General features: G+C 33.6%; 1 protein-coding gene across 2 annotated transcripts; it reads left to right on the forward strand.

Annotated features, from left to right (window-relative positions):
• Positions 1 to 611: 611 nt before the first annotated feature.
• LOC133874735 (probable inactive purple acid phosphatase 27) lies at positions 612 to 10,935 on the forward strand. Of its 2 annotated transcripts, none has more exons than XM_062312616.1 (12): positions 612 to 839; positions 4,716 to 4,807; positions 5,558 to 5,624; positions 5,740 to 5,862; positions 6,071 to 6,163; positions 6,485 to 6,614; positions 7,040 to 7,121; positions 7,208 to 7,340; positions 8,185 to 8,390; positions 8,482 to 8,607; positions 9,318 to 9,627; positions 10,508 to 10,935. In XM_062312616.1, exons 1-12 carry the CDS (start codon positions 627 to 629, stop codon positions 10,811 to 10,813), a joined length of 1,881 nt encoding a protein of 626 aa, XP_062168600.1. In that variant the 5' UTR covers positions 612 to 626; the 3' UTR covers positions 10,814 to 10,935. The 2 variants fall into 2 exon arrangements, with proteins under 2 accessions (XP_062168600.1, XP_062168601.1); XM_062312617.1 differs by lacking the exon at positions 612 to 839 and adding an exon at positions 4,062 to 4,556.
• The last annotated feature ends 2,505 nt before the right edge of the window (positions 10,936 to 13,440 follow it).

Consider the following 13,440-nt stretch of genomic DNA (forward strand, 5'->3'; position numbering starts at 1 on the left):
TGTTTTAGCTCAGTTGATGAGCTATTGCGTTTTTTCCTGGTTAGTTTGCTTAGTTGCTGTTTTTTGCAGCTTGTTGTGTTTTCCTTTTGGGACACTTGAATCCAGTTTTGACCGGAGTGTTTGTAACGTGGTGTTTGGTTTATAAAGCTTTAATTCGACTGAAAAAAAAAAAAACCTTTAAAATTTAAATTAAATTGGTTTATAATATAAGAGTAAAATTGAAAATGAACACATTTTTCAACACCAAAATTGTTGACGTGAAAGAATGTTGTTAGGAGTACCAATGTTTTTATTTCAAATTCTTTATAAACTAATGTATTAGTTCACATTATACGTACGTATCACGTCTACAGCAGAAAGAATATAGATTGGCACGTGAATTTTTTAATTTTTTTTAGTAAGAAAAAACCAGACAATCACACACCAACTCTTTGCTCCTTATATGCAGGTACTTGTGGTCTTCGCTTCTCTCCCACACATCCTAATTAAGCCTCCATTAATGGTTTCTCACATCTTCAGCTGAGTTTCCCTGCTTCTTTTCTCTCTATTAATATTCCTTCCCTCATTCCACTCCTTCTTAACCTAAAAAACAAAATAGTTATAATCTATAACAGAAAGCAAAAGAAATGGAAGCGGGCAGCTCTCTGCAGTACTGGTTGAAGATGATCTTCATGTGGATTGTGCTCGTTCTGTGCCTGCAAAGTTTTGGCTTGGCTTCTGCCCACGGCAGGGTAGGTGATGACATGCATCCACTTTCTCATATCAACATTCATAAAACTTCTCTTGCCCTCCGTGACTCGGTCTCCATTAAAGCCAGCCCACTCATTCTCGGCTTGAAGGTACCAATCCTTTTGCTTTTTCTAATGTGATTGTCTTCCTTTCGATCAATTCTGTGTTTTTACCTACCTATATATTGGTTTATAGTATTTACTTCATACAATGTTGTTGTTGCTACAATGGCCGCACGCCAATCACTAAAAGAAGCTAAAAGAAGAGAACAAACCGTGATCGGTGAGGTAGTATGGCCGCACCTCCGGTGGAGCTCTTTAACCGCTGTTCTCCTTTCAGTTTCTTTTTGGTGCTTGGCTGCGTTCATTGATATTTTATAAATTATCAATTTTTTTAATACAATTTTTATAACTGAAGTTGTAAATACAGCTTCTATTACAACCCTTTTTTAAAAAATATAAAAAATAAATTCACGTGTTAATTTATATTTTATAAAAATAAGTGTTATTCGAGTCTCGATATGATCTGTCTGAGCCTAATCGATATGTGACATTTAGGGCTGATAATTTTTTACACGATTCGCAAACTCGATATGAATCCAATACAAAATTAACAAATTAAGATTAAAAGGTCTGACCCGTTTAATTAAATTGATTAAATTTTGATTGACCTACAAATACGAATTGCTACTCTCCCTATCGGACAAGGATCCTCTCCATTTGAAATGGAGAGGATTCTCTCCATTTAGTTAAACTAGCTCATAACCCGCGCTATGCGCGGGATTCTTCATTATAATTTAATTTCATAATTTAAACACATCTTCATCATACTTTTTATTATAGGTTAAAAAATGCTTGTAAAAAAAATTATCACAAATTTTTCAATAAAAAGACAATAAAGGTTAAGACTCTTAATTTTATTTTAACTTAAAAAAAGTAAAACTTTTTAAAATATTTGTTCACATAATTGTATTTTATAAAGAACAGAAGTATACAAAAAAAAAAAAAAAAAAAAAATCAAATATTACAGCATAAGCATATGTACTGTAGTTTTTACAATGGTTAAGATGGTGCTATAATTTTTTTACAGCACCTAAGCCAAATCCTACAAAATAAAACAAAATTTTTCACTCAACATTTAATGCGATCAAATAAATCCTCTCACATCACGTTCAATGCTTAATCAAATAATTTTTTACCGCATTTTGCTTTCAAAAGTAAAATAAAAAATAAAATAAAAAACATTAAACATTCAAATATATTAAAAAATAAGAGCCTTAATTTTGTTTTTAATCCATATAACTTAAAACATGTTAAAATCTTTGTTCACATATGAGTAGTTTAAAATGAAAGGAAGTATAAAGAAAAAAAAAATAAAAAATAAAAAATAAAAGGCAAAAAGGAAACCTGTAAATTATGATTATCAAAGCAAAAATAAAAAAAAAAAAAAAAAAAAAAAAAAAAAAAAAATTAGCAAGAGTCTCTAATATTATTGGTGTGATACATATTACATTTCGATACAAATAAAACCCATATAATTCTGAACATTCTAAAAAAAAATACATAGCAACCTAAACAAAATGGCTGAAAATCGAGTAAATATATTATACAATCAAAAACAAAAATATTTCATAAAACATTCAAATGAACTAAAAAATAAGACACTTAATTTTAGTTTAATCCATATAAGTTAAAACATGTTAAAATCTTTGTGCTCATATGAATAGTTTATAATGAAAAAGAAGTATAAAGAAAAAAAAAATAGCAAGAAGAAAACATGGTTTAATTTAATTATCAAAGCATTAATAAAAAATTAGCATGAATCTATAACATTGTTAGTGTGGTATCTATTATATTTAAATATAAATAAAACCCAAGTAATTATAAACATTTAAAAATATACTGAACAAACTAAACAAAATATTTTTGTACGAATACAAAATAAAACAAAATCTTTCATTAAACATTTGAAGCAATCAAATAAGTCCTCACATCATGTTCAATGCTTAATATCTCTTTGGTCATGTTTCAAAAGTATTTAAATTCCTTTTATGCACAACAATCAAATAAATTTTTGCCTTGTTTTGCTTTCACAAGCATAAAAACACTTTCAAAAAAATGGCTAAAAATGGAGTAAATCGCATAAGCAAAAAAAAAAAAAAAAAAAATAAAAATCAGGAAAACGTAAGAGTCTTCATCTTAGTTTAATCCATATCCATTAAAATATGTTTAAATCTTTGTTCTCATAGGTATACATAGTTTAAAATGAAAAGCGTAAAGAAAAAAAAAATCAAGAAGAATACATAGTTTAATCTAAATATCAAAGCATTAATACAAAATTAGTAAGAATCTTTGTGTGATACCTATTACATTTCAATAATTTTGAACATTAGGAAAAAAAAATACAAAGAAAAATAAACATTTTTTATGAAAATTTTGAACTTAATGAAATCTCATGTAGGTGTAGTTTAGAATGAAAATAAGTATGAAGAAGAAAAATAGCAAGAAGAAAACTATGATTTTGATTATCAAAGCATAAAATATAAAATTAGCAGGAATTTTTTTTGTTCTAGATGTGAATCATGTGATATCTATTATATTTCAATCATATATAATTCTGAACATTCGAAAAAGCAAATGAACGAAAAAAAAATAAATAAAAAAAATCTCATAACATTCAAATGAAGAATTGCTCAACCAAAAATTTCACAAACAAAATAGAAACATATTTAGATTTCAACCAAAAATATAAATCATTAATTGAGAGAGAGAGAGACTACTTGTATCATTAATAGAGATAGCGAGATATTAAGTAGGCCGGTTCAATTTTATTTAAAACACCTGTTCAGTTACTAAAAAGTATAGATTCATGCCACGTGTCACTATTCTATGCAATTCTAGGGAAGAACTCGGCTTTATATATATAAATATGATAGGGAGGGTATAGTTGTGCTCGCTTCCTCTTATAACAAAATTAATTTAGAAATCTTTATGGTTGGCTTAATTTCTAAGTCGCTTTCTAGAGTTAAATTTCATTAAAAAAAATTGACAAATTTTGTTAAGTGCCACGCCAGCGTCAATAAAATAGCTATACGTGTGGATCATAATAAAAAATAAATAATACTTAAATTTTTTTTAAAGAAAAAAAGAGTGACTCTCAGTTGGGCAGCCACCCCCTGCCAGTAAGGGTGACCCAAAAGCCACCCCTAGATGCCTTTGGGGTGGCTGCCGGCCTTTTCTAATTGATTTTAAAATTAACGATAGTTACGATACAAGTGATTAGTGTACAGAAAATTGTTAAAAATAAAAAATAAAAAAATCTCGTGACGTGAAACCTTCCATTCAATGGCGTTTGCCTCGATCCCAAGCCGCCCAGAACCGGAAGTCTTGTGGTTTCTTACAAGTACTTCCAACTCAGACTTTCTCTGCTTCTCCTCTGTTCAAGCATTCCACTTCTCCTTCTTAATCAGTGGGCGATGAAAATCTGTAACCCAAATGAAAATGAAGAAAAGTCAAACACGAATAGAATTAAAGACCCGGATAATTCTAGGAATCTAGAATGGCATCCAAATCCTCCAAACATAAATTAGGGAGTTAGAAACATGTGATATATCATATACGGTCCGAGAAATGGAAGAGAGCAGTCGTTGCCTAATGGTGTTCTCAATATTTGCGCTGCTTTTGTGGTTGGCAAGCTTGAGCTCGGCTTCTGCTCACGTTATTGGGTATGGCGAGCAGCCACTGTCCAAGATTGCCATTCACAAGACCACCTCGGCACTTCGTGAGTCTGTCTCCATTCAAGCGAACCCAGTTGTTCTTGGGTTACAGGTACAAAAATTTCATAATCTACACAAGTTACTTCTGAAAATTTGTAAGGCCTGTGCTTTTCATAAGGATGTTGAATTCATTATTCATGATGTAATTCTTGTCGAGTCTAGATTGGTCACAGTCAAGTTTTGATGTGGGTTTTTCTTCATATGATTACAGGGCGAGGACACTGAATGGGTGACCGTGAATCTTGTAAACCCAAATCCTTCTGAGGATGATTGGGTTGCCGTTTTTTCTCCTGCAGTCTTCAAGTAATCTACATCTCTATAGCTTTATCAGTCTGTACAGTTTAGCTAGTAGTTTTCTGTTCACAAATTAGATTGAATAGAATGGGCAACTTAGTCAATGGCTTTTCAAGAACAGAGTTTTTTTTACCAAATAATGGAGATTATAGTTGTGGGACTAAAGTTTCCTCTGTTAATGCATAAATTGAAGGAATGTTTTTGCTTTGAATTGGTGATCCAGCGTAGTGGATTGCAAAACAAACAATACTAGATTAACAATTCTTCACAAAATTAAGAACAAATAAAGGATTTGAGGTAAAATAGAAAGAAAACCACTCCTAGAATGTTTTTTTTATTAAATCAAATGAATAATAATAATAATAATAATAATAATACAAAAAAAAATAATAATAATAATAAAATTAGACTCTAAAATAAAGTCGGTTTAGCGACTGGCGCAATCTCGTCCGGACAGGCCTACTTACTTGTTTTGGACGAGACTTGCGATAAAGCCTAAAACCTCAAAAAAAAAAAAAAAATACATTCTCGTCCGGTCCGGTTTCCAAAGGAGTTTCTGGAGTACTTTTTTTCCATTTCTTTTTACTGGCCGTTTTGACTTGGTAAACATTGGAATTGGAATATTTTCACTAAATATGACTTTTTGGCGCTTTTAATAAGCTGTCCAACACCACCAAGTGTGCCGGCATCTGATGTCGGAATCACAAACATTTTTATTAAGACTGGTCTGATTGAAAACTGGCCTGCATCAATTGGCAGCTCATCAACCTGTCTACCAGTGAATGATGAAGATCAAGAACCATATATATGCACAAGCCCGATAAAGGTGTGTACAATTTGAATTGAAAAACTGAGATTAAAGTAGCAGATAAAATTGGTAAATTCCTCGAATTTGGTTTTTGCGTCTCCAAGTTATGTGATGGTGAATATCTTTGTTGTAGTTCAAGTATGCAAATTCCTCCAATTCGAAGTATACAAAATCTGGCAAAGCTGTTTTGAAGTTCCAGTTGATCAATCAGCGGGCAGACTTCTCCTTCGCAGTTTTTTCAGGCGGTTTGTCAAATGTGTGTCCCTGGTTTTTTTGCTGTTCTTATGCTTCATAAATATGTTCGTATATCTTTGAACTGGACTTGTTAGCATCCTGTTTCTTCTCACCTAAAATCCTAGTGAAGGTCTCTATACTCAATTCATGTTACTGCATCTCTTAACGTCCAGATTTACCAATTTTTCTTCATGTGTACTGATAAGTAATTTTGTTATCGAATATTGCAGCCTATATTGGTGGCAGTTTCAAATTTCATTTCATTTGCCAATCCTAAAGCACCTCTATACCCACGCCTTGCTCAAGGGAAATCTTGGGATGAAGTAAGTTTACCCAAATAAAAGATTCCTGTAAAATCTTCTGATGGATATTGGATATCAGGTCCCAACTCTTAAACAATATGTTTGTCAAAGAGAAATTTCTATTCAGTTTTTTTTTAAAAAAAAAAAAGAAGAAAAAGAAAAAAGTCTTAAATTAGCATGTTTGCCAGGAGAAGTTGATTTAAATCAATTCCTAATAAATGCATGAAACTCCAGCTGTTGTTGAAACTCTCTAAATTAATTCTTCTTCTGGTTTCGGCTTGCAGAGACATCTATACATACTATGCAAGCAGAATTTTTATGCAAGCTTTTGATGTTATGCAGATGACAGTAACCTGGACGAGTGGCTATGCAATAGATGAAGCTGTTCCATTAGTGGAATGGGGTCTGAAGGGAGAAACTCAAACTCGATCCCCAGCTGGAACATTGACAGTTGATCAGAACAGCATGTGTGGTATTGTTCATTTCATCTACCAATAATTTTACCCCGCTGCATACTTTCCCTTATGAATTGCAAGTTGATCATACCATGCATGCTTTGATTTCTACTGTAACCTTCAAAGAAAGCAGAAAGACTCTTCTCAATTAATAATACTTCACTCTGGCCATTTCTATGCTTTCTTAGAATACAATAGAAAGTTTATGCTTCAAAATCTTTACCAATTCATGACTACATATGTTGTTAGAAACGTTTGATAGTTAGTAATTTGCTTATTTCTAGCTTCCAAATGGGTAAGTTTTATTTTCAAAGCTTGACCTCTTGCCACTATAAGCACAGGTTGTTACAGCCTAGACTTCATTGCATAATGATAGTTCAATTAAAGGGGTTTGTAGGGCTGTTGGCCTCCTGCATAATGAGACTTCCTTGTAACTCTGCAGGTTCACCTGCACGGACAGTAGGCTGGCGTGATCAGGGTTTTATACACACAAGTTTCTTAAAAAATTTGTGGCTGAACTCTGTGTATGTTTTTAATTGCATTTTCTTGACATAAAAGTATCCTCAGGTGTTGATGATATATGTTGACCATTGTTATAGTGGTATTTCAGGTACACTTACAGGATGGGTCATCTCTTGTCCAATGGTTCCTGTATCTGGAGCAAAACCTATTCTTTCAAATCATCCCCGTATCCTGGACAGGACTCACTACAACGTGTAATAATATTTGGCGACATGGGGAAGGTAGTGTTAAGTACTGACGTAATGAAATTTATAAGTATTAAGTGTGTTGTTATGGTAATATAGCTTTTATTACAAGTCGCTTATAAATTGACATGACAGTTCACCCATGTTAGATACTAAAATGTGGACTGACATGTACTAATTCACATGGATTTTCATAAAATGTGGACTATGTATGAGTTTGTAAGAGAATTATAGTAAAATTTGTAATATCCCAAGCATTTTCCAAGTATTAAATATAAAAGGAAGGAAAGAAGAACCTTACGAAAGGAAATATCCACTGCTCCAAACAAATCATAAAGATAATGTCAGGAAATATGTTAGAGGCATCTACTAATTGTCATAGATTCTTGAGCCCATTGTCAATTAATGTCATTGTTTTCCTTGAGAAGAACTGTGTGGAAGATTATAAACATATTTTTCATCTATAAATGCTTCTGTATTATATTCAAATCCCTCTTCAGACCCATTCAGCTTGCATCTAGTATTGAATGGTTGGATTTACTTTATCTACTCATATGTCTAGACATAGAAGTAGATTAAGGTTAAACCTTGAATCATTCTACTAACCTTGGTAGCTCTCCATTCGTTGTACATTTTGCAAATAGAATTATTAGATATTAAATCTTCAAAAATAGATGAGCACCAGCTGATATATCTACAGTTTGCGAAATTGGAGCAGAAGAAGCATCTGAAAGATGTCATGTACTGGTTTTTGAACTAGAAGGGAAACAGCATTCAGAAGGGTGCTTGAGAACCATTGCTAGGAGTTTAAGGCGCCCATGTGTACGCCCCTCACTTTGCATCTGTGTTGCTTGCTAAGTTGAGTTTCTGTATTTTTCAGGCTGAGCGTGATGGTTCAAATGAGTACAGTGATTATCAGCCAGGTTCACTAAATACTACCGACCAACTCATCAAGGACTTGAAAAACTATGACATAGTTTTCCATATAGGAGATATGTGTTATTCAAATGGATATGTCTCACAGTGGGACCAATTCACGGCACAGGTGGAGCCCATTGCATCAACTGTCCCATATATGGTTGCAAGGTTTGTGCAACTGTTCATTGTTTGTTTCATCCATACATCAAAGTTACTTGATAACACTGGTTAAAGAATCTTTTATGTGATCGTCTTACAGTGGCAATCATGAACGTGATTGGCCAGATTCAGGATCCTTCTATCAAAACACAGATTCAGGTGGGGAATGCGGTGTGTTTGCTGAGACCATGTTCTATGTTCCTGCTGAGAACAGAGCTAAGTTCTGGTAAATTGCATATACGTTTTCCAGTATCTTATATGTTTATTGGAATGTTGAAATATTATGATGAGGCTTAGCGATGCAGGCACATTGACACGTGGGCTCAAATTCCATATTCATTTGAAATGGGGTAAACTATGAGTCATGGTTTGAACAAAGAACATTTGTTCTTATAGTATGTTAAATCATCACGTATCGGACAAACTTAAGCCGATAAAAAAGGAAAATTTAATAACTTAATTAATACATTAGCACGAACAAACCTTCTCCAGAATACACTGAGAGCATCCTCTAGAATTAGTGCACCGAAAAAGATAAGAGTACATACAGACATACAGATGGTTCATCAAAAGAACCACCAACTCCACCCAGGTACCTTGGCATTGCGCTTAGCTACAACTAGGGTTTGGTCACATAGTGGCAATATTACTTGATGTGTTAGATCACGCCCTAAGCACCTAACAGCTTGTTTCCTTGGGGTGAGGTTTTGACTCCCACATTTTTGGGAGCAAAACCATCTCTTCATTTATGGTGTATTTGATATGTTTGAGATGTGCCAGCACAGAACTGGTAGGTGTTTTATGTTTGGTTAAACTGCTTAGAAGGGAGTTTAATTCCTGTCAAAACTTGTCCAATTAGAGAACAGCTTGGTCCATTTTCCCAACATTCCTTTGTTTCTCATCTGAGATTTGTGAAAATGTTTACAAAATGTACAGGTATTCAACAGATTATGGCATGTTTCACTTCTGTATAGCTGACAGTGAACATGACTGGAGGGAGGGAACAGAACAGTACAAGTTCATTGAGCATTGCCTTGCATCAGCAGATAGACGGAAACAACCATGGTTGATCTTTGCTGCTCATCGTGTTCTTGGATATTCCTCCAATGATTGGTACGCCGAGGAGGGCGCATTTGAAGAGCCCATGGGAAGGGAGAGCTTGCAGAAGCTTTGGCAGAAGTACAGGGTGGACGTCGCATTTTTCGGCCATGTACATAACTATGAAAGGACATGCCCCATTTACCAGGTAAATGTCTGTAACAAGTCTGTTACTGATTTAGAGATTTAGGGTTGATTTGTAAGAAATAGAGATGAAATGAGATTGAGAAGATTTAAAATTGAATAGAAAAGATATACTGATTACACTATTTAGATCAATTCGAGTTTGATGGAACTCCTCTTACAAGACTAAAGCTAATCTACCTATAGAACTAAACTTGAGATTACAATTCACTGAATGCCTAATACAAGATGGGTTTGGGGTTTTATAGAATAATCCATTGTTGCCAGCTAAGCCCAAGTTTTATAACAAACTAACAAAACCCATTTAGTTATAACCATCTAACAAAGCCCATGTGATTGAATTATTCTTACTTGGCCAAATCTGTAGACCATAGACCTGTTACAATGTCCAAGTGCAGCTTTCTTCAAACACACTTAATATACAATTCACTATTAACATCATTTGGTTGCATTGGTATAGTTTGAACAATGATATATGAAAATGCTTTTATGCAAGAGTCCCTGTCACAAGCAGCATGATAATACTTTAAGCAATGCTCAGCTGCATTGTTGAATTTGTTAGCCAGCTCTTACTTTAGCATTGTAGTCTTTCTCTTTTAAATTTCCAAACTGTGCAATACCACGTTTGAGGCGACTTTCATGTACAGTTGACAATTTTTGACATGACCTGTAAACCCGACATGAACTTAACACGAAATTAATAAGTTAAAGTTGAGTGATATGACCCGTTTAATTAAAGGGGTCAAATTTGAGTTGACCTATATAGTTTTTATCTCCATGCTTCGACATGACCTAAATCCAACACGCGAACACAAATTGTCACACCTACTTTCATGCCATGTCTCTAATTGTTTTTTCTTTTTGTCAATGCCGGTGGTGTGTAGAATCAATGCGTCAATTCAGAGAAGTCACATTATTCAGGCACCATGAATGGAACAATCCATGTGGTCGTTGGAGGGGCAGGGAGCCACTTATCAGAATTCACCACAGCAATACCCAATTGGAGCATTTACAGAGACTATGACTTTGGCTTTGGCAAATTGACAGCATTCAATCACTCTTATCTCCTTTTCGAGTACAAGAAAAGCAGTGATGGAAAGGTATATGATTCCTTCACCATTTCAAGGGAATACAAAGATGTCTTGGCTTGTGTACATGACAGTTGTGAACCCACCACTCTGGCGTCTTGATCTGTATCTTACAATTGTTTGAGGAAAACTTGTGCCTAATGAAATTTGGCACCAGTATCAAACCTTCCATTGATGCAATTGTGTTGTTGTTAAAGAAATAAAGGCTATGATTTTACTTATAACGGTATCTTACATTTCATGAACAAAGTAATCGTATCAGTGATATCCATTTCAGCATGAAGCAATATCTAGAGGGCAGGAGTAGAGCTCTTTTTCTTTGGTCGAAACATTCTGGCTAGTATATGATATGAAACATGCAGTAGAAAAACTGTAGAGAGCAAAATGTGAGGGGTCTACTACCAGAGGACAAAAGGATTGCTAATTAATAGAGTGAATGCAGAATCAAGTTACAACAGACCACTCCAAGGTGCAAGTTTTGGCCCAAGAGGTATCATGATAAAAATCTGCGAAGAACACACATTTTAAACAATATCCCATGTTTGGCATCCTGACATCAGAGTTCAAAACAAGTCAACAGTCCATGTCCAAGCTTCATAAGTTCTAGGGAAAAACATAAAAAAGCACCCTTAATTAAGAGCCAATTTTAAAATAGCCTCATGAATTTTCGAGTGTGCTAAAGTGACCCATCAAACTACCAAAGTGTGCTAAAAATGCAATTTTTTTTTTCTGATAATACCCTTATTCTCTTAAAAACTAAAATATATATATATATATCCTAAAAGTTAAAGAGAATAAGGCTATTATCGAAGAAAAAAAATGGTCTTTTTCACACACTTTAGTAGTTTGATAGATCACTTTAACGTACTTAAAAATTTATGAGATTATTTTAAAATCAGTTGCTAATTGAGGGAGCTTTTATATTTTTTTTTTTTTTTTCTGAGTCCTATCTAACAGTAATGCGATCAGACAAAAGCACAATGACAAGATACATGTTGCTGGCTTAGAACCTGTCCTTGACTATATGTGTCAATGACATATTGATTACAATTCTCGCCCTTTCAGACTAATGCTGGTAGGGCCGAGTTGATACACTTTGGGGTCTATGGATATAATTTTAAATGATGCATTTTTTATATTTAAATATTAAATCAATAAGATTTATTTTAATTTAAAATTGATTCTTCTCACTTTTGAGATTCAATGTTATACTGCTAATTTGCTAGTAACAATTTTATATAATTTTTTTGTTCTTCCTTTTTAAAAAAGTTTATTATATATCCATATGCATATTTATAGCAGAAATTTATAACTAAAAATATCTCAAAATAAACACTATCTATGATATAAAATTATAACAAAAGAACAATAGGAGGTGCATTATCAAATACCTTTCAACTTTGCTTTATAATAAAATCATCTAATACTTCCAACCTACACAAATAAAGACAATTTTTTTTAATAATTAGTAGTTATTGACTAATTATACAACACAACAATTAATTGACTAATATCCTTTCATATACCTAGTATTAATTTTTTAAATTAAGTTTTTGTTGACAAAAAACATAACACTATTTTTATTTTTTTTTAAACAATTTTATTATTCAACAAAAACATACAATGTCTAGTGTTTCCTTCTGATTGTTGGGAATCTCTTCAAACTTATCCTACATTACACTGACGAGGGTGGCTGTGGACCACACGTTATTGATGACAAAAAACACAAGGAAAATGTGTGGTTTGTCACTTTGTTGTGCCTAAACATAAGGTCAAAACACAATCATGAAACTGAAGGGCTATGGGAAGATTTTTAGGGATTAACCATTTATGTTGGGACAGGCCAAAACAAAATCCAGCTCACAAAGTTTGCCCAGGCCACAGACTTTTGTCTGAGCTAGGCTAAACAGAAGCTGTCCTACCTCCCCTGTTATGAAAACCACCCCCTTTTGACGTTTTGAAGGCAAATTGAGATGCTACAGTGGATTGCAAAGAACGAATGGTTGGTGTTGGGGTGGGGGTCCGATCGCATGAGGGTGCTGTGAAGGCTGCTTTTTATGTGGTAGAAAAGGGTATCATAGACCTTGCAATAGCCGAGGCTTTGGCTGCATGGAAGGCGATCCAATTCTGTAATTCCCAGGGCTGGAAACATGTTCTATTTGAGGGGGACTCACAGCTGGTGGTAAAGGAGCTCAATAGTTCTACTAAAAGTTGGAGATCTTTTGGCAATTTGATAGAGGACTCTAAGGCAACTTTTCTTAATTTTGATTCATTTATGGTTCAGCATGTTAATCGGATAGCGAATTCTGCTGCTCACTGTTTGGCTAAATTGGCTTTATCTCTAAAGCTAGAACAGGTGTGGATGGAGGGATGTCCCCCTCCCATCCAGAGTATTGTACTTGCTGAGCAAGAGTATTCACTTTGATTTATAAAATCATCATTATTCAAAAAAAAAAAAAAAAAAAAAAGATTTCAACCCACTATATATATTAGCACTGACATAAAATTTTTATAAATTGGTTTGTAAGTCGGTCTCTAAAAACTATGTGTTTTTTAAGTTATTAAAAAGCATGTATTAAGCACATGTAATTAAAAAAAAAAAAAAAAAAAACATATAATAAACGCATGTCAATATTATAAGTTAATTTGTAAAAACTTTCATAAAAACCAATTTTAAGGGTTCCATGCCTTTGATTTCAATAAGAAAAATGCTAGCTAGACCAACTTTT

Source organism: Alnus glutinosa, chromosome 8 (assembly GCF_958979055.1).
Source record: "Alnus glutinosa chromosome 8, dhAlnGlut1.1, whole genome shotgun sequence".
Lineage (NCBI taxonomy): Eukaryota > Viridiplantae > Streptophyta > Magnoliopsida > Fagales > Betulaceae > Alnus > Alnus glutinosa.

Bases quoted from the DNA above. Each gene is read 5' to 3' on its own strand.
- LOC133874735 (XM_062312616.1), top strand. From the start codon at position 627: ATGGAAGCGGGCAGCTCTCTGCAGTACTGGTTGAAGATGATCTTCATG. The intron at 4,808-5,557 runs GTAATCTACATC...ATCAATTGGCAG, and splicing joins TTTTCTCCTGCAGTCTTCAA to CTCATCAACCTGTCTACCAG. The intron at 9,628-10,507 runs GTAAATGTCTGT...GGTGGTGTGTAG, and splicing joins GGACATGCCCCATTTACCAG to AATCAATGCGTCAATTCAGA.